This window comes from Glycine max, chromosome 3, assembly GCF_000004515.6.
Source record: "Glycine max cultivar Williams 82 chromosome 3, Glycine_max_v4.0, whole genome shotgun sequence".
Taxonomy (NCBI): domain Eukaryota; kingdom Viridiplantae; phylum Streptophyta; class Magnoliopsida; order Fabales; family Fabaceae; genus Glycine; species Glycine max.
This window is the reverse complement of record NC_016090.4, coordinates 21410360-21433174: the sequence shown is the minus strand read 5'-3', so window position 1 is coordinate 21433174 and position 22815 is coordinate 21410360. Positions and strand designations below refer to the sequence as shown.

The following is a 22815-nucleotide window of genomic DNA, read 5'->3' as shown; positions in this document are numbered from 1 at the left end:
GGTGCACGCATGACAAGTTTTGCATAAAATTTCCTAATCATCGTTGTTGCATGTGTGTTATGGAAATAATGTGGGGCGTCCCCTTTATCCCTGAACCGCTGGCCAAACCAACACCCTGACATACATCATTTCCAATCATTCTACAAGCCTTGAGCCAAAATTCGAACTCACCATAAACCTTGACCCAGGGTGAGAATGTCCATCCTTGCCCTCGGAAGAAAACAAAAAAAGAAAAACAAAGTTCCCAATCAAAGATCGGGAGAAAGCAAAAGAAGAAAATTCCCAATCAAAGAAGACAATATTTGAATTATCACAAGCAAATAAGAAAAGAAAGGAAACCATGACTTGAAGTGGTCCTCTCCCTTTGATCGCCAACCAAAATCCTGTGCGCTAGCGACTTTCTCGCCCTGCACTAAACAAAAATAGAAAAGGAAAAGGCTCAAACACTCAAAGCCAAATTCCTCACCAAAACACCATTCCCGGAAAAGTCCTATTGATCCATGATCATGCATGTAATCTTTAATTTGATAAAAAATGATTTGCTTAATCAAGTCATGACATATCTATGGATCGTAATTAGGATAAAACATTTACTTATGTGAGATTGATACACTTCGAGTGATTTTCTTCTATTTTGTTGGACCCAGTGTTTCCTCTAAATGGTCATTTAGAAACGAAACGCTAACATCCAAAATCTCATTTATGGTTATGAGAAAATTTCATCGGCATACTCTCCTTTCCCAATAGACACATTGTTTTTCACCAAAAATCATATATTGCTCTGATCAGTTGGAGGTTTTGTTTCTTTACTAAAGCATGTTCGTATTTTAGTGAAAGAACACCAGACTATTTTAGTCTCACACATCACAAAATCAAGAACTACGTAGGTCTGAGTTCCTCATCTCAAATTGAGGATACGTAGGAGCAAAAGCCCTGCATGTGTCGACCACCCCACCTTTTGTTACCGTGACCCAAGAGTCTGGTGGCATGCGGAGACACCCGACGGTAACCCGCACACACCCTTTGCTATCTAGTGACCCGAGAGTTTGGTAGCGTGCGGAGACACCTTACGGTTATCCGCACCTCATCATTCGGAGACCCCAAGTCCGATTGACAAGCAGAGACCAATGTGATCATCTGCACCCTTTCTGGAGATGTCAGCATCTTTCGGTAGAGACTATTTTAGTCTCACACCGCTTTCTCAAGAACTATGTAGGTTTGAGTTCCTTATCACAAATTGAGGATACGTAGGAGCAAAAGCCCTGCTTTTGTCGACCACCCCACCTTTCTGTTAATCCTAACCCGTGAAGTCAGGTGGCAGGCGGAGATACCCGAGTGGTTATCCGTACAAACGCTTTTCTGTTAATCCTAACCCGTGAAGTCAGGTGGCAGGCGGAGATACCCAAGTGGTTATTCGTACAAACGCTTTTCTGTTAATCCTGACCCGTGAAGTCAAGTGGCAGGCAGAGATACCCAAGTGGTTATCCATACAAACGCTTTTCTGTTAATCTTGACCCGTGAAGTCAGGTGGCAGGCAGAGATGCCCAAGTGGTTATCCATACAAACGCTTTTCTGTTAATCTTAACCGTGAAGTCAGGTGGCATGTGGGAGTACCTTATGGTTATCCGCACCTTTTTTCAACCAGAGGCAAGCGAGCCCGTTGACACGCAGAAACTAACATCGTCTTCTGCACCTTTTTTCATCCAGAGATGGCGAGTCCGATGACATGCGGGGGTAGCTTATGGTTATCCGCACCTTTCGTCAACCAAGGCGAACGAGTTTGATGGTATCGAGATAATGTTGGTCGTCCGATTCAGATTATTTTTGAAAATTTTTGCAGGTTTTACTTTCGTCATCCAGAGACATTCAAGCCTGACGACGCACGAGATTCTTCTCTGCTAGGCAGGGATGATCGAGTTCGATAGCATGTGGAAACGTCGTGGTTATCCCATTTTATCGCTTTTGAGGCATTGAAGTTTTGCTGACGCCTTTTTTCTTTCTGAATGACAGGTTCCGCTGGTTAGGATATTCATCGACCAAATGATGTTCCACTCAAACGAAATTAGTATCTTATCTTTACTTCCCTTTTATCACCAATAAAAGATAAGTAAAGAGGGGCAACTATCATACCCTAATTTCATCCAGGAGTACTTGCAGTCGATCCTTGAACCTTTTTTGCTCCATTCAGAACCCTCGAAACAAGCATCGTTACATAATCCGTAAAGTTTCGCAACATTCCGGAAGGAAAACGAGCATTGTTGCGTAATCTGTAAAGTTTCGCAACATTCCAGAAAGAAAATAGGTGTCGTTACGTAATCCATAAAGTTCCACAACATTTCGGATAGAAATCAATAAAAAAAAAAACACAAAAAGCGGGTGTATTTAGTGAAAAGGAGGGTGCAAATAGAAACTAAGCCCACTTGGGCCTTCCGGAGGGTTCCAAAAGAAGACGGTGCCTTCTGGTGGAAGCAACTCTGTTCGCCTGGGCAAGCTGAGCTCCCCAAAGCGAGCTGGGCGGCAACCACCTCCCTCTTTTATCCTACAAATAGGGGAAAGAGGGTAGAGCAAAAAGGTTCAGCCCTTCTTGTATTGAGAAATCTCTCGAAATTAGTGAGAAAAATTATTTTCGTGGAAAAAATCCAAGCCAAGGTGCTTCCATAACGCTTTTGAAACGTTTCCGTATGCGATTTTGTGGAGATTCTTCACCGTTCTTCATCGTTCTTCGGTCTTCAACCGGTAAGTTCCCGAAATCGAATCTTTCAATTCATTCTATGCACTCTCAGTGGTCTCTACTTGTTTTGTGTACTCTTGCTTTCATTACGTTTATTTTTCGCACCCTTTTAAACGAGCTTTTAACTGTTTATTTAAGCCGTTTCTCACCTAATAAATGATAAAATGAATTTCAATCGATCATTTGTGTTGTAATCTCGTTTAATCACCATTAAAATAAAATCTAATCGATCGTTTACCCTGTAACCATAGTTAAACAAAAAAAAGGACAAAATAATAATAAAATAATCAAAATATCTTGAAAAAATAATAATAAAATAATCAAAATATCTTTGAATAAAATAATCAAAAAAATCAACCGGATGTTTTTTCTTTGGAAGTTTCCATGAATGAATTGACTAATAACCAAAGTGAAATTAAGGCTAAAATCAACTCACAAATCAAGCTTTATCCGCAAAAATCACTAAAAACCGCTTTAAGGTCCAACGCCTTAAACGGTCCTCTTTGCTTTTATCAGTTAACATGGACCGTTCAAAAGCATAAAATCAACATGTAACTTTACCACTTTTGCAAGAACTACGTAGGTTTGATTTCCTCATCGCAATTGAGGATACGTAGGAGCAAAAGCCCCGCTTTCGTCAACCACCCTAAGAGATCGTTAATGGTCCAACGCCTTAATGTTTCTCTCCTTTCAAAAACAAGAGATCGTTAATGGTCCAACGCCTTAACGTTTCTCTCCTTTCAAAAGAATCAAAAGATCGTTTAATGGTCCAATGCCTTAAACGACTTTTGTGTGGTTAAAATTGATCTTGTGGAAAAAGATCAAAACAATCTAACCAACGTTTAGTTCTAAAAGAACTACGTAGGTCTGATTTCCTCATCGCAATTAAGGATACGTAAGAGCGAGGGAAACACCATTATCGACCACAAAAAGACAAAAAATACAAAAAGCCCATAAAAAACATAAAAACATAAAAAAGGGAAAATAAAACAAATTGAAGACATGATATTGCACATTTGATTAAAGGCTATCATCCCTTGTGACGGACGCGTGGGGTGCTAATATCTTCCCCGTGCGTAAAAACAACTCCTGAATCTTTCACACTTAAAGTTTGTAGACCACACCTTTCCGGTTTTTTTTTTACGTTTTCCTCAAATAAACATTGGTGGCAACTCTGCGCATTTTCCTTTCTTGGAAGACGCACCCATGAGCCCTCGTGTCGCCCTCCCGCCAAAGGGTAGGTTGCGACACTTATGCTCTTATCTTTGAAAAGTTGCATGCTTGTGAGAAGTAATTGATTTAAGCATTCCATGATATTCAGTTCATATGGTTGAATTCCTTTATGAATCAGACACCATTTTCTTTTGATTTACCATTGTCTTTGTCACTTGAGGACAAGTGAACTGTTCATTCTTTGCTTGGGGACAAGCAAAATTGTAAATTTGGAGGAGTTTGTTAGTCTTCTTATACGACTAACTTTTGTATAGAAAACATTTTCAAAAACTTGTATAGTTCCCCAATTTATGGTTATTTTGTAAATAAATCTTGTTTTATGGTTTAAGCTGTCTCTAGAATATGTCCATTGGATTTAATGATGAATTATGCGCACTTTCAGGTGAAATGAGGCTAAGTCATGAAGTGCTAAAAGTGATAGTTGAGCTTAGCTCATCAGTGGGCTAAGCGCGCATCCATCGCTAAGCGCAGCTTCGGCGCGCTTAGCGCGAAGGAGAGTCTGGCAAAGCATCAGCATCAAGGCCACGCGCTAAGCGCGAGATTAGTGCGCTAAGCACAGCAGTTGTCTTCAGCCAGGCTCAGCGCATGACTGGCGCTAAGCTCAAATCCACTTACTCGTGCTGAGCGCGAGGGTGGCACTAAGGGCAACATCGCGAATTCAGAGCCTATTTAAAGCCTGTCTGGTGCAGAATTAGGGTAGAACTTGAAGAATAGCCAGGGCACAGAATTCCACCGCACACCACAGTGCCTATTTCGGGAAAAGAGCTTTGGAGGCAACAAGAGGAGCAGCTTTTGCAGAGATACCTAGGTTTTGTAAGCTTATTATTGTTAGGGTTTCATCTGTAATGGCTGGCTAAACACCCTAGTTGGGAATTTCTAATGAACAGCTAATGTAAATACTTAATATCTAATTGATTATGTTTTCTGTGTTCAATGCTTCCTTCAATGCTTAATGTTTGTATGCTTTTGGTCTGATCATCCATTTGTGTGCATAGTTAGGTGACTTTAGCATTGGGAAATGTACTATTGCCTTAGAACTTGATTGAAGTAGGATCAAAACTTAGTCTTACAAGAGGGATCTGTGGATTAAGTTTTGGTTTCAATTATGTTGTTACAATAATGTTGTTTAGTCTAGGTCTAGTCTTACAAGAGAGATCTACGGACGAAGCTTAGGCTAAATTAGGCTAAACTTTCGTAAGCTGCTTGAGCTGAGTCTAGTCTTACAAGAGGGATCTGCGGATGAAACTCAGTTTAAGTTAGTCTAAACCTAAAAGGGCCGTCTAAATTGGGCCTAGTCCAACAAGAGGGATCTGAGGATGAAGCTTGGATTGATTCGGTCTGACGAGGGATCGAAGTTTAGTAATTTAGGCTACAACATAGAACACAAGAGCATGATTGATTAGAGAAATATATTTATATGCATTAGCTTGTTTGTTAGAAAGACCCAACATTTCTACCTACTGCTGTCACTTTTACTTACCTTGCATTTTATAGTTTTAGCATGAAGGTTTAGTTTAAATTCTGTTTGAAATTATCAATCATACATGTTCTCTCAACAATACTTCATTTCTGAACTTAACTCAGGCTAACATTAGTTCCCTGTGTTCGATACTCGGGTTCATCTGTTTTAATTTTTAAATACTTGATGATCCAATGTGCTTTCCAGCAAACCGGATTTCCCTTGAATATATTTGTACGAAGAAAAAGTGGAACAAAAAGTAATCGCAGGGGAAATCCAACAATGTTGTCTGCTTTAGGGGGTGCTAACAAAAAACAAATACTTTCTCAACTTAAATTAATAAAATACAAAAACTAGGCTATTGGATAATCTGGCAACAAATAGAGCTTTAAGATTACCAATACAAAACTTAATACAAAAACCACTAAGACATGAAAACATACATCTTACAGAAAATCAAGCCAAACAAACTATGGCACTACTTCAAAGTGCACACTGCACAATACATTTTCTAATCAATTTTTACAAATAAGAATATAAAATCACTAGTAGAAGTTTAACTGCTCCTCATCATCTGATAACTTTTAACTGTTTGCAAACCCAACAAAATCTTTCCACCTATAATTGCTACAGCTTACACTTCACGAGTCAGAATGCCTTTTCACTACACCAAGGTTTTAACCGTGTGTATAACGTTATTCATTGCAACTCTAACTCAACATTGTTATAATAAAGTCTAAATATTCACAAAACAATAAAGCAATAAATTGAGAAAGAGAGGAAGGAGGAGAAGTAGGAAAAAGAACCTGTTGAACTGGGAAGAAGAAGGAGAAGAACAAGAGAGTTGTCATGATGCTCGAGTGCGACGGAAGCAATGCTCGGAGCTTAGATGAAACGATGCTCAAATGGGTCGCTTAGATGGAGAACATAGAGCTTAGATGGAGAAGAAGAGAGCGCGAGCAAAATAGGGCTCGAGTAATATTTTAAAATCTAAGTTCAACATTATTTTTTAAAAAAAAAAAACTGATGTTAACAAAATGATGTTAACGTTAACATCGATTTTCTAGAAGAAACCAATGTTAACTTATCATATGTTAACTTATCTAAGTTCAACATTGGTTTTCTCAAAACCCGATGTTAGCATACTTACGTTAACATCGATTCTTGGAAAACCGATGTTAACTGATTAATGTTAACATCGGTTTTCCAAGAACCGATGTTAACATCAGTTCGTTAACATCGGATTTTCAGAAAACCGATGTTAACGGATATATATTATTTACAATTATGCCACCGCGTTTACCTTAATATCGGTTTTGTCAAAAATCGATGTTAAGCTAGTGATGTTAACACTGGTTTTTGTAGTAGTGCAATATACTTAGAAATTTTACATTGGTAACCAAAACTAATCATGCACTTTGTTATTTGTAATATTTTGCATTCCTTAAGTTTATCAAATGGTTACTTTGTTTTGATTTTCTTTGTAACTATACGCAACATCCGGAGACCTTTTACTGCGTCAACCAGCCGTAACCGAGGTGCAACATGAGGTTTGTTTAATTCATTGATACCATATGCAAGTTACTTTTGGAATTTAAAAACATGCTTTGTTGGTTCTTTGGAGAGTTGATTTTTTAATTAAAGAAGTGTGTTATGATTGTGGTGATTAATTGAAATTGTGTATTGCTTGTTGGATATAGGACGCATTTGTCTTTGATGTGTGTTGTGTGAATCTTTCCCCATTGTTTAATTGCAGTCAGGTTGAATTTTTATGATAGTAGTAAATAAATGACAAATAATGTTCTTCAATGGTCATGTTTTACATGCATGTGCTGATAAATATATGATGTAAGTGCTAATATATGGCATGTTTGGGATGATGAAAGAACAAAGAACTGATTAGTGTTGCACCCTGGTATGAGTCACTGCATCTATTATTTATGCGTTCCCTTATTAATAATTGTCTTACTCAATGAACAATTAATTTGCATAGAATCCTTTAATGGGATCTCATTCACATTAATGGGTCAAAGTTTCCTAGTCCACTCAATCTAACCCGGGCAGTCCATTATCTAATAAACGGATATTAAGGCAATTACTCCATGCATTCCGATATAAGTTACCATTATAAAGATAATTAAATTAATTATTATAAGAATTATCTTTAATAGTAATTAATTGATTATATTAATTTGATTATAATTGATTTACGGATAAAATAAATAAAGGTCATTTATGTAACAATTAAGTTGATTATTATTAAAAAAAGTAATGTGTCATCATTAACATAATTTATATCAAAATTAATTCAAATAAAAATGATAACTTATTTATACAAATAATTTATGGTGAAAAAATACTTAATGAAAATGCATTTTCTTTGTATAAAAAAGAGGTGTGAAAAAATCACACAAAGAAATCATGTTAATGTTGTGTTATTTATTCACATCCTCTTCACTATAATACAAACATATTTTTGTTGTGAACTTTATACACGGTTATAAAATGAAAACATGATTATGTGGAAAATGTGTTTTTGGAATAAAAAAAGTGTCAATCCCTTATAAGGGGGGCCAATAGCAGTGTGAATGGGTCAATATCAACTCCTATTTCCATGGCCACCAATTATAATGAGCAAAGGGGTTAGATTTACACGACACCTATTGTTTGTAATGCACAAATATAGTAAATGTAACATTTATTTTAAAATTTATTTATATGATAAATGATTTTGTAAAATATATTTGTATAATTTCATGAGGAAATTACCCGTACAATAATGCATTACAACAATTTAAATTGCATGTGAAGTTTGATAAAATTACACAAGTCTCCCCTCTTTTTTTCTTATTACTTTTAGCCCCTCTTGTAAATAGTGTCAAATCTTCATTAATTGAAATACTTTTTCTTTTATCATAAAATCATATTATCCTTTTCCCCTACTCATTTTCTCTTCAGATCTGAATGAGAACAATGTCATCTCCGATTGTCCAGCCATTGCTCCCACCCTCCGCACTAGCCCCACCGTCCTCTCAACAAGACCACCATCGGAGCCTTCAATTCCTGCACATTATCATCTTTTTCTCCTTTTCTCCCCTGCATTATAGATGGAATTAGGGAACTGTGGGGTCCTTTTAGGAATAGGAATGGGTCATTGGGTCTTGAAGCTCAAAAGTCTAAAACCTTAGGCTTTTTCTTTGTGGGAGTCTTGAAGTTGGTTGGGTTTAAGAAAGGGTACATCATCCTTTTAGGAGAGGTGGTGAACGAGAAATGCTTGCTGTGGATTTGGATTTGTGTTTGCAGAGAATTGTGCATGTTTGTGGATTTGAAATCGTGTTAACAATTCAAAATGGTGAATGTTATTGGGTTGTGTGGGGGAACAGGGTTTGATAACTTTTAATGAGTATACTTTTTGTTGGTGTGTTTTTTGTTCTAAAAGTGGGATCATAATTTTGTTTCAAACTTTCAGTTCAAATGTTTAAAGGTTGAAGAATAGGATATGTGCATGATTCCTTCCTATCAAATATCAAACAAAGTAAGTGTGAGGGAAAGTATATGTATAATTAGGTGAACATTTAGGGGGCATTTTGTAGGCCTCCAAAATGAAGGAAAGACTATAATTTTATTATATCTCAAATGAGATATGTGTAATTTACTATTAAAAAAAAAAGAAAAGAAATAAAGTTGGACCAAGTCATCCGAGATAATCAACTGAACAAGTAACGCAAATCACGGAATGACCGAAAACCAAGAATATCACAGTTGACACTCTCCTACGCCATATCGTTTTCGTATAAACAAAGTGCAACCATGTGGGGGTGGTGCTCTTTTTTTTTTTTTTTCATCCTCTGTAAGAAAAAATAAAAAAAATAGAATGGCGCGTCTCAAAGAAAACAAAGACGTGATATGCCAGGCTACACTTCAAAATCCCACAAACAAATCATTGATCTAAGCTGTGATATGTCAAAGTCACTGGGTTGATAATTGGCTGTCACTTGTTGACTCTATTATTTTAATCAATTCTACCAGAAAATTATTATAATGACCATCAATTATAATGTTTTAATAATAGTATTTTTAATGTAATAAAATATATATATTTGACGGCAAAATTTAATAGCTTTAATTTCAATATGACAAACTTAATGTTACTATCCGTAAAAAAAAACTTAATGTTGCTAAATGAAATCTCAAAGTTTTGAAACATTTATCTAACTTTATTTTAAAATTAATTATAGCTTATAATGTTCAACTAATCTATCAAGTTTCTAAAATAAATAAAAATCTACCTAGAGTCAACGAACAAGATTTTGTATAGATGGTTCAATATTCTTAATGATAATGTAATAAAAAATATTTTGTTGACCGATAAAATAAAACTTTTTTCAAAAATGATTTTGTAGAAAAATAATTTTTTACATCATTATGGTAATAATTGATATAAAAAGTTATTTTTCTACATTAATTACAATCGATTTCAAAACTAAAAATTATTCATCTTTTGCAGCGATAAAATACATACAAATAAAAAATTTAAATAGTAAAATTTATGAAAATAAAACTTAATTCATAAAATTTAAAAAATAATAAAAATAATATAATAAAATTTGTAATTAAGCCTTAATAATTTGTAGATATTGCTTTGCACTACGTGTACCGGTCTAAAAAGTAAGCTCAAATGATAACGTTGTCATATTTTTATTTAATGAATTGTAGTCTTAGTTCAACTATTGCCTATCTCTTGAGGCCAAAGCAGCTCCTAGTTAATTAAGCAACTGTTGTAGTCTAAGTACAGATCTAATTTATTCAGGGACTTTATTGCCTATTTCATGAGAACAAAACAACTCCTAATTAATTACATATATAATGAATTGTAGTCTTAGTTCAATATTATTTTTCGAAGAAGTAGCTGCATACAAGTACACAAGTTGGCTTTTGAATAAAATAATGCCAATACCGATTTTTCCCCGTCAAATTAGCATGCTTTACGCACTACTAAAGTCAACTAAAGAATAAGAGTATCTTCACTATCATGGTACATAGCACTACAATTCAACGCCAGTTTCAAGACGAATTTTGGTGGCAAACATGGAATCAAAATCCTCAAACTCAAAGTTGTATTAGTATTCACAAAGAGAGCACGATCATCCAAAGAACACCAAGATTCTCCGCATTCAAAACCATTGATTCATGGGTTCGCTAACTCAAGTTAATTACTTGATTTTTTTGCTCATACTTTCCAGCTTCTATTTTGGTATAATCTCTGTGAATGATACCATCACATCAACCAGATTCATCAGGGACCCTGAGGCTATAATCTCAAGCAATGGTGACTTCAAGCTCGGATTCTTCAGCCCTGAAAAATCCACAAATCGCTATGTGGCAATCTGGTATCTCTCTGAAACCTACATCATATGGATAGCCAATAGAGACCAACCACTTAATGATTCATCTGGGGTGTTCCAAATTCACAAGGATGGGAATCTTGTGGTAATGAATCCACAAAATAGGATCATATGGTCAACAAATGTGTCAATCATTGCTACCAATACAAGTGCTCAACTTGATGATTCCGGAAATCTGATCCTGCGTGATGTTTCAGATGGAAAAATACTATGGGACAGTTTCACACACCCTGCTGATGTTGCAGTGCCATCGATGAAGATTGCTGCCAACAGGCTCACAGGTAAGCTACGAGACACCAATATTTTTGTTTACTTCACATACACGTATTAACCTATTAGTATATGATACTCTAGGATACTTCATCAATACATATATGCAAGATGAAGTATCCAAGACTTTAAAAGAAAATTATTATTATGAATGTAACATTCTTGATTATAGATTTCTCTACGGTTCATACTCTAACATTTCATATGATGACACTTCATTCAATTCTTTATTGATCATAACACTCCACCAGTTAGAATCTTTTGTAAAAAATCTTTTCAAATACCTCAGACAATCAATTCTTTATTGATCATAACACTCCATCTGTTAGAATCTTTCGTAGAAAATCTTTTCTAATACCTCAGACAATCTGTTTCTCCTATTTCCAAGATCAATGTCTATTCCCACAAATCAACATGAGATTTTTCAGCATGTTTTGTCCTCACTCACCATTTCTGAAAAACTTTTCATAAGGTCACTTATTCCATAACTCCATAACTACTTTAAGTCAAACTTAACTGTATAGTTCTTAAGTGATAAGCTACCAAAAAATAGATGCATCTTGTTGACATAGATAGTACTAATTATTTTTTTAAGTTATCCTTAACTATACAGTCTCATATTTGTCCAGCCTTTGGATCTCTCTTATTTTGGTGTGATTTATCTTGGGTGTAACAATGAGATATAATCATTGTTGCTTAGAAGATATAGAAACATGTATAATATCATATTTGAAAAGCATATCCTATTTGAGAAAATTGAGTATCAGGGAAAATGCGAGATGAAGTATCCATGACTTCAAAAGAAACTTATGATTATGAATATTTAATCTAGCTGCATTTGAGATATAGAAGCATGTATAATATCGTATCTAAAACATGTATCATATTTTTGTTTCATAACAGGCGAGAAAATTGCATATGTGTCATGGAAAAGCAGTTCTGATCCTTCTTCTGGATACTTCACCGGGAGCCTTGAACGCTTGGATGCTCCAGAAGTGTTTTTTTGGTTCAACAAAACAAAGCCATATTGGAGAACTGGTCCATGGAATGGAAGGGTCTTCCTTGGATCACCAAGGATGTTAACTGAGTACCTATATGGCTGGCGTTTTGAGCCTAATGATAATGGAACAGCTTATCTAACCTACAATTTTGAAAATCCCTCTATGTTTGGAGTCCTGACCATAACTCCACATGGCACACTTAAATTGGTAGAGTTTTTGAACAAAAAGATATTTCTAGAACTTGAGGTGGACCAAAATAAATGTGACTTTTATGGGACATGTGGGCCTTATGGAAGCTGTGATAACTCAACTTTACCGATTTGCAGCTGTTTTGAAGGGTTTAAGCCCAGCAATCTTGATGAATGGAACAGGGAAAATTGGACTAGTGGGTGTGTGAGGAATATGCAACTGAACTGTGACAAGTTGAATAATGGGAGTGATGTTCAACAAGATGGGTTTTTGGAGTACCATAACATGAAAGTGCCTGACTTTGCAGAGAGATCAATAAATGGAGACCAAGACAAATGCAGAGCAGATTGCTTAGCAAATTGCTCTTGCTTGGCCTACGCATATGATTCTTACATTGGTTGCATGTTTTGGAGTAGGGACTTGATTGATTTGCAGAAATTTCCAAATGGAGGGGTTGATCTCTTCATTCGCGTGCCAGCACAACTTCTAGTTGTAGGTATGTTTTTCTCTCCTTCTACACAATATTTTGGAGTTATTTAGTATAAAGTTCATTCCTTACGGGAATGTTATGCTCAGAAAACTTGTTATCCGTTTTCATGTTCTGTTTCTGTTTTTATACAAAATTTTGATAGTTAAAAACAAAACAAAAATAAAGAATCACTTTCATAATTAGTGTTATTTTTAGGTATTATCAACATTTACCCAATCAATCAATCATAGGGCAGCACTCAAACCGAGATAAGAGGAAGACAATTATAAAAAATAAAACTCATGTATAATTATATATTATTAACTTTTATACAAAATATTATTTGATAAAAATTACATTAATAATTTATCAAAATACATTATGTCTTATAACAAAAAAAATCACATCTTTCTTATATGATTAATAATTACTAATTTTTTAAGAATTTTTTTTCAATATATACTAATAAATATTCAATAAAAAATTATCTTTCATCTTATTACCAAATGTAGTCTTATTATTAAAATATTAAATATTAAATATAAAAAATAAAAAATATTTTTTTTTTATGTGGTGTGGTGTCTCCCACTTTGACCATCATCATGTCAATGTAACAAGTCGTGAGCATAACAAATGTTGTTGGTATTTTCATACTTTGAAAATTATAACTATTTTCAAACAATCAATTCAATAATACTTGTTTAAGTTAGATTTGAAAAATAAGAACTTCTTCGATGTAAAAAAAAATAGAGTTTAACAATTAGATATTAACAAAGTAAAAAAAATCTTTATTATATAATAACTAAATTTTGATAAAATATAATATTGAGATAAAATTTTATTAAAAAAAATATTACTATTGATTTTATATTTAAAAAATAAAGTTAAGGAATGCATTAATTGCATAATAATTTAAATTTTAAAAAAATAGAATTGGCAAAACTAAATTTTGATAAAAACCTTTATTATATAATAACTAAATTTTGATAAAATATAATATTGAGATAAAATTTTATTAAAAAATATTACTATTGATTTTAAATTTAAAAAATAAAGTTAAGGAATACATTAATTGCATAATAATTTCCCCAAATAAAATTGTGGACTGTTGAATCAATCTTGTCACTAACTCCCTCCAGTATCCACAAATTTTGCATAGTGTAAATTGACATAGAAGTCAAGATAGATTGGACTAAAGTGACTCTCCCAACTTTATTTAATAGTGTCATCTTCCAACTCAACCTTGAGTTAATTTTTTCACGGATATAATTGAAATCACAATTGTTTATTCTACTAGAAAACATTGGGAAACCTAGGTATTACCATATTTGACGAGTATGCCGGAAATGAGCAATCGACATAAACTTATCCACCTTCAGATGGGAGATGTTGTTAGTTATAGATTCCATGCATTTATATTCAATGAATTAATACGTATTGTAAGAATTTTAGAATCTATGATTCCCTCATACATTTTGAAAGCAAGTAGAACTTACCTTCTTCCATGAAAGACATAAGTTCTTCAATCTTCTTTGTCCCAATCTATCTCTTTCCTTCTTTTATTTTCCTCGCACGTTTTTGATAGGTAATTAGAGGAAAAAAACTCTTATGACAGATAGAACCCTTTGTCTTTTATTAACAAACTTTCATCAAGTTAGTTATCAGAAGTTTATTAACTTCCCATGTTTGCTAATAGGTCCCTTTATTTTATTAAATCAAGTTTAGGCCCTTAATTTACATGAGTCACATTATCATGTTATTTAATATTTTTTTTCTAACATTCTCCCACTTTACTCTTGTGATGCCATAACACTTCATGATTTAATAATTACATAAATCATAATGCGCATTAAAAGACTTTAGATAAATTGGCTCCATCATTAATCATTAAAGACAAAAAACAATAAGAGTCATGACAGATACATGTCATTTAATCAACATATTCCCTTCCATATACTATTATATTATCATTCTCTTTAATATGACTGTAAACTGAGAAGTTCATAATGGATTCAAACAAAAGTCATTCTTTCATTAACAAAAACATAATATGTTTTCCACATCATAATTTGCATGCATATACACATAAAGTAGAAAACATAAATTTCCTAAACTTACACAATAATGAGCTCAAAGTGTCAACTAGACATTATTAATAATAATAACATTCAACATTCACTAGCAGACATAATGCCTTAGAGTCAGTGTCACAAGTAATTAATTTCCCAAAAGCCATCATTCCAAGCTTTTCGCAGTCCATTAAGCATGGCAAAAAGCTCTGCTCTTATGCTGAGTACCCTGAGAATCCCGATATCCAGTTGCCACAATGATCTCGAAATAAACCTCCAAATCCAACTCGTCCAGGGTTACCAAATGAGCTACCATCAATGTTGATCTTTATTCTCGGTGGTGGAGGAGGCTCCCAGCTAACATGCTTGCAAGGTCTAAGTCGAACTTAATGGTGCATAGTTCTACAAATATCATTGAAGAGAGAATGAATTTTACTTAATACATGTTAGAGATTCCATTGTTGATCTCTAAAAATTCCTGTATTTCTAGCCTTCCACAAAGTGTCGTAAGTTGTTGCAAATAGAGTCTCGTTATGTCCCTTAATGTTGGAAATGAGCTGGTCAGAAACATTTGGCGTATAAAATATATGCCTGTAATTCCAGCTCCAGATGTCGCAAAGGAGATGCAGAATCGTCTCTAGCTCACTGCTACATCTGTTACAAAAAGAATCCATAGACAATTGTCTAAAGACATGGAATGCGTTAGTAGGAAGGCTACCATGCAAGGTAAGCCATAAAAAATGGAGAATTTTCTCAGGTAATTGCTGTTTCCAGACCCAGGGGCAGTGCTCTCTTTGTGGGATATAGGAGACGGATTCTCGGCAGTAAGCCATCTATAGGCAGATTTAGAAGAATAAACACCATTTTTGGATTGCTCCCATATGTAACATCATCTATAGCATCATTATATCGATAACATGGTTTCACAGCGCCTCCTTCACCTCCAAAGGAATAATAATTTCCCAATTATTGAAACACCAAGAGTCACGTTGGTAGATATCACACAGCTTTAGATATGTGTCCTGGATGTTGACATAAGGAACTAAATGGCATAAGTACTTCATCATGCCATTTTTCATACCATAAGGAAATGTCCCCTCTGCCAATACACAACTTAAACCCCAACTTGAGAATATGCGTAGCTTTAATTATAGAATTTCAAGTGTAAGATGCCTCTTTCACCTCCTATGTGTGTAATATAAAGTCCTCATTCATGTAATGAGCCTCCCAAAGTTGAGCCCACATTTTTTCCTTGTCATGTATCATATCCCAAGTGTGTTCCGTAAAAGGGAAATATTTATATTCCTGGCAGAACGGATACCTAAACCACCCTTGGACTTAGGGAGGGTAAGGCTATCCCATTTCACGCAATGGCAAAGATCATTTACCCAAATAAAATTGTGGACTGTTGAATCAATCTTGTCACTAACTCCCTCCAGGATCCACAAATTTTGCATAGTGTAAATTAGCATAGAAGTCAGGATAGATTGGGCTAAAGTGACTCTCCCAACTTTATTTAATAGTGTCATCTTCCAACTCAACCTTGAGTTAATTTTTTCCAGGATATAATTGAAATCAAAATTCTTTATTCTACTAGAAAACATTGGGAAACCTAGGTATTTCCATATTTGACGAGTATGCCGGAAATGAGCAATCGACATAAACTTATCCACATTCACATGGGAGATGTTGTTAGTTATAGATTCCATGCATTTATATTCAATGAATTATTAAGTATTGTAAGGATCTTAGAATATATGATTCCCTCATACATTTTGAAAGCAAGTAGAACTTACCTTCATCCATGAAAGACATAAGTTCTTCAATCTTCTTTGTCCCAATCTATCTCTTTCCTTCTTTTATTTTCCTCTCACGTTTTTTATGGGTAATTAGAGGGAAAAACTCTTATGACAGAGATAGAATCCTTTGTCTTTTATTAACAAACTTCCATCAAGTTAGTTATCAGAAGTTTATTAACTTCCCATGTTTGCTAATAGGTCCCTTTATTTTATTAAATCAAGTTTAGGCCCTTAATTTACATGAGTCACATTATCATGTTATTTAATATTTTTTTTCTAACATTCTCCCACTTGACTCTTGTGATGCCATAACACTTCATGGTTTAATAATTACATAAATCATAATGTGCATTAAAAGACTTTAGATAAATTGACTCCATCATTAATCATAATTAAAGACAAAAAATAATAAGAGTCATGGCGGTTACATGTCATTTAATCAACATATTCCCTTCCATATACTATTATATTATCCTTCTCTTTAATATGACTGTAAAATGAGATGTTGATAATGGATTCAAACAAAAGTCATTCTTTCATTAACAAAAACATAATATGTTTTCCACATCATAATTTGCATGCATATACACATAAAGTAGAAAACATAAATTTCCTAAACTTACACAATAATGAGCTCAAAGTGTCAACTAGACATTATTAATAATAATAACATTCAACATTCACTAGCAGACATAATGCCTATATTCACTACATGGCCAGTAAATACTTTGGGTGGTAACCCTTTTGTTAAAGGGTAAGCAATCATTAGATTAGTGCTAATATGTTATATTAAAACTCTATGTTTCTGAACTTCTTCTTTAACGATAGAGTATTTCAAATTTTATATGCTTAGCACCTTTAGAATACTTGTCATTTTTAAAAAAGAAGACAGTTGCGGTATTATCACAATAAAATTCCAGTGGCTTGGCAATGCTGTCAACTACTCCAAGTCCTCAAATAAGATTTTGCAACCAATTAGCCTGAACTGTGGCCTCTGCATGCCACAAATTCAGCCTCCATGGTGGATGCAACAATGACTGACTGCTTTGCATTTTTCCATGAAATCGCTCCTCCGGCTAAAAGATACACATAACCAAATGTAGACTTTCTTGTGTCTATACAACCAGCAAAATCTGAATCTGTATCCAATCACCTCAAGATGACCAGATCTCCTATAAGTAAGCATGTGATCCTTTGTCCCTTGCAAGTATCTTAAGACATTCTTTGCAATTTTCCAATGATCCAATCATGGATTACTTTGGTATCTACCAAGCATACCAACTGCAAAGCTAATATCTGGTTTTATGCATGTTTGAGCATACATCAGACTCCCAACAACAGATATATAAGGGATATTTTCCATCTATTTCCGTTCCAGATCATTCTTTGGACATTGCATGAGACTAAATTTGTCTCCTTTCTGTATTGAAACGGGAGATGCTGAACATTTATCCATTTTGAATCTCTTTAAAACTTTATTAATATATGATTTCTGAGACAAGCCTAATAGTCCTTGTGATCTATCACGAAATATTTCTATTCCTATCACATAGCCTGCCTCACCCATATCTTTCATTTCAAAGTTGTTAGAGAGAAAATTCTTAGTCTCACTTAATAGACCAAGATCATTAGTTGCAAGCAAGATGTCATCAACATACAAAATAAGAAATATAAATTTGCTCCCACTGACCTTCAGATATATACACTGATCAACAGTGTTTTCCTTAAATCCAAAGGATGTAATAGTATCATTGAACTTAAGATACCATTGTCGGGAAGCCTGCTTAAGTCCATATATTGATTTCTTAAGTTTACACACCTTGTGTTCCTTTCCTTCTTCAATGAACCCCACTGGTTGGTCCATATAAATATCTTCCTCTAAATTCCCATTCAAAAAGGAATTTTTAACATCCATTTGATGCAACTCAAGATCATAATGAGCTACTAGTGTCATGATAATCCTAAAAGAATCTTTCTTAGAAACGGGAGAAAATGTTTCCTTATAATCAATGCCATTTTTTGAGTAAAACCTTTAGCAACAAGTCGAGCCTTGTGTAGTTTAATATTGCCATGAGAGTCACGCTTAGTCTTAAAGACCCATTTACACCTAACTCTTGCATTCTTCAGGCAATTCCACTTGATCCCATACACTATTTTGTGCCATTGATTTAAGCTCATCTTTCATAGCATCTAACATTTTCCATAATCATCACCATTAATGGCATCTGAAAATAAAACTGGATCATTATCAATGCTTAAGTCATTTTCTGACTCTCATAGATAAATCACATAGTCATTCAAAATAGTAGATCTCCTTTCTCTTTGAGATCTTCTTAATACTATTTCTTGTGATTGTTCTACTATAGGTTCATTGTTAACCTCAGGATCATTAATTTGTTCTTCTTCTTGATTATTGAGTGGTTCAACAATATAAGGAACAACAATTCTTGAACTAGAAGCACTAGTTAAAGGAGCTTGTACTCTACTTTCCTTAATCTCCACATTTTGTGAAGCTTTACTCCCAATGGTTTCACCATTCTCAATGAACCTGGCATTTTCAGTTTCAACAATTCTTGTACTATGGGTAGGACAATAAAATATATACCCTTTTGATTTTACTGGATAACCAATGAAATATCCACTGATTGTTCTTGTATCCAATTTCTTTTCTTGTGGATTATATATTCTAATTTCTGCTTGACAACCCCAAATATATAAGTGTCTCAAACTAGGTTTCCTACCTGTCCACAGTTCAAAAAGTGTCTTTTCAACTGCCTTACTAGAAACCATGTTCAACAAATACATGGTAGTTTTTAAAGCATACATCCACAATGATACAGGTAAAGATGAATTACTTAACATGCTCCTAACCATATCCATTAAGGTTCAATTACACCTTTATGACACACCATTTTGTTGTGGTGTACCTGGCATTGTGTATTGAGAAGAAATACCACGCCTTTCAAGGAACTTAGCAAATGGACCAGGATGTTGTCCACTTTCACTATATCTTCCATAATACTCACCATCTCTTTCTGATCTGACAATTTTCACCTTTCTGTCTAATTTTCTTTCCAGTTCATTTATAAAAATTTCTAAGGCATCCATTGCTTGAGATTTCTCATGCAGTAAATAGACATACCCATAACGTGAAAAATCATCAATAAAAGTGATAAAGTACTTTTCTTTATTGAAAGAATTTACATCAAAAGGTTCCCATATATCAATGTGTATAATTTCAAGAAGTTTAGTGCTTCTTGTGGCTCCTTTCTTTGTGTATTTTGTTTGTTTTCCTTTAATACAATACACACATACATTCAGATCAGTAAAATCCAAATTTGGAAGGATTTCATTCTTTACTAATCTTTGCATCCTTTCTTTGGAAATGTGTCCCAAACGTTTATGCCACAAGTAAGCAGAACATTCATTCACTAAACTACGTTTAGTGTTAACACTATGATGCAAGGTCATAAGAGTTTCAACATATAAATTATCAAGATTTAATTTATATAAACCATCATAAAGTGTACCAGATCCAATCATACAAATACGTTTATACAAACTAAAATAACCATTCCCAAACCTAAAAGAGTATCCAACAACATCAAGTTTAGACAAAGAAACTAAATTCCTAGAAATACAGTATCAAATAAGTCTAAATGAAATCCAGTGTCAAGGATTAAACGATAAGTCCCAACAACTTTCACTGGAACTTTCACTCTATTCCTCATGAAGACAAACTTCTCATTTGGGTTTATGGTTCGGGTTGTAAGGAATCCCTGCATCATATTAGAAACATGAGTTGTACATCCAGAATCAATCCACCAAGTATTATGGGGAACTTCGGTTAAATTTGATTCAAAACATACATAAGCATTATGCTCACCTTTCTTTTCGAACTACGCTTTATGTTTTAGGCAGTTCATCTGGAAATGTCCAAATTTCCCACAGAAATGAAATTTGTCATTTTTCTTTTGTGTCTTAGTAGAGGACTCGACAATCTTTAATGGTCCTTTTCCCTTTCCATGTTTCTTATTGACTTTCTTTCCAACTGCCTGATTATTTAGATAATGAACAGAGTGGTTTCCTTGATTCTTAAGTCCTTTTCCCTTTTTCATGGTATTATAGTTCATTTGGAAGGGACCATACTCAGACGATAATGAGTTCAAAATGAACTACACAAGGAAATTTTCATCCACCACCATTCCAAGAGACTTAAGTTTTGCTGCAATATTTGTCATCTCAATGACATGTTCATGCATAGTACAAGAATCATCAAACTTCATGGTGGTTAAAGTACTCATTAATGTCCCAGCAAGAGACTTATCAGCAGTTTAGGAGTGCTCTTCAACATATTTCATAAATTCTTTTGCACTTTCAATTTTGGGAAGAGCAGACTTAATGTTATTTGCTATGCTCATGTGCATAAGCATCAAACAAATTCTATTTGACTTTTCTCAGGCCTTATAATGGGTTTTATCTTCATTGCTACTAGTATCAGTAATAGCAGCAGGTTTTTCAACTTGAAGAGCCAAAGCAAGATCCAACACACCTAAGTGAAATTGGACTAGTTCGCTCCAATCAAAGAAATTTAACCCATTAAAAATCAGAACAGACATATCAAGAGAATCAAAGAGACAGGAAGGGATATTGCAATTAACACATGTTTAACATTAATACTTTGAGTCATAAACTAAAAATACAATACATATTCAAACAACAAACAAACATTCTATGTATACTAATGTTTTCCTTTGTTGATACATTAATACACAAAAAACATACCGATGCTAATAATTTTAACATTACTTAGTAAGGCATATGCATTAATTAGAAATACTTATTATCTTTGGATATATAAATAAAACTAATAATGCATACATACTACCAACAGTTATATCCATAAATTATAAGAACAACTAATCAACCTTTGGGTGATCCATAAATGTCTTATAATAATGAAATTCAATTAACCCATAAACCAATAATCTATAATTTAGCATCCATTCTTTGGGTAATTGAAATAAAATTTTCACTAATTTGGAATTAAACAAAATATAAAATTTGACCACTTTGGTGATTACAAATCTATCATACATTTAATCCAAATTACTTGATCCAATTTTGAATAACAATTTTTTTATTTCCAAAATCTATTTTTTGAATGCATTCCTAATATGGGGGTAACAATATATTACATTCACCATATGAAGGCATTCAACATATTTCCATTTCAAATTGCAGTAAATTTAAGATCAATTTTTTGAATTGAAATTGACATAAGAGAGAGATATTGAATTTCAATTCAAGACATTCAAAAATTGGATTCAGGGCATTCCAAACTCCAAATATAATATGCACAACAGAAATAAAAAATGGTTTGAATAATTTTCCAATTGGAATCAGATTCATACAATGTGTGGAGGAAACATTATTCATGGAGAATCATAAATTCAATAACCTAATGCTCTGATACCACATGTTAGTTATAGATTCCATACATTTATATTCAATAAATATATTACGTATTGTAAGAATATTAGAATCTATGATTCCCTCATACAGTTTGAAAGTAAGTAGAACTCACCTTGATCCATGAAAGGTATAAGTTCTTCAATCTTCTTTGTCCCAATCTATCTCTTTCCTTCTCTTATTTTCCTCTCACGTTCTTGATGGGTAATTAGAGGGAAAAACTCTTGTGGCAGAGATAGAACCCTTTGCATTTTATTAACAAACTTTCATCAAGTTAGTTATCAGAAGTTTATTAACTCTCCATAATGTTTATTAACTTCCCATATTTGTCAATGGTCCCTTTATTTTATTAAATCAACTTTAGACCCTTAATTCACATGAGTCACATTATCATGTTATTTAATATTTTTTTTTCTAACACATGTTGCTAAAGGTCATATAATCCTAGATATATGAATATTAACCTTTAGCCCAGAAGCATTACAAAACTCATCAAGAACTTCTTTGACCAACCTAACTTGAGACGCTTTTGCTTTTATAAAAAGTAATCAATCATTTATAAAAAAAAATAAGTGGGAAATGCTAGGCACATTTGGAGAAACTTTGACAGACAACCATAAGTGATTATCATGTACCTTCTGTTGGATTAACATGGATAATTTCTCCATGCATAAAAAAAAAACAAATAAAAGGGACATTGGATCTCCCCTTGTCTTAT

General features: G+C 33.8%; 1 protein-coding gene across 3 annotated transcripts in view; it reads left to right on the top strand.

Moving 5' to 3' along the window:
* The first annotated feature begins 10338 nt into the window (after window positions 1–10338).
* LOC100786846 (G-type lectin S-receptor-like serine/threonine-protein kinase At1g11330) overlaps window positions 10339–22815 on the top strand; it is a 28069-nt gene continuing 15592 nt past the window's right edge. Inside the window, exons 1-2 of one of the 3 annotated variants that reach the window (XM_014773629.3) lie at window positions 10339–11109; window positions 12002–12784. In XM_014773629.3, the coding sequence (XP_014629115.1) occupies window positions 10614–11109; window positions 12002–12784 (1279 nt within the window). In that variant the 5' untranslated portion in view covers window positions 10339–10613. The remainder of the gene's footprint in view (window positions 11110–12001; window positions 12785–22815) is intronic. The other 2 variants (XM_014773628.3, XM_006576499.4) reach the window with 2 other exon arrangements.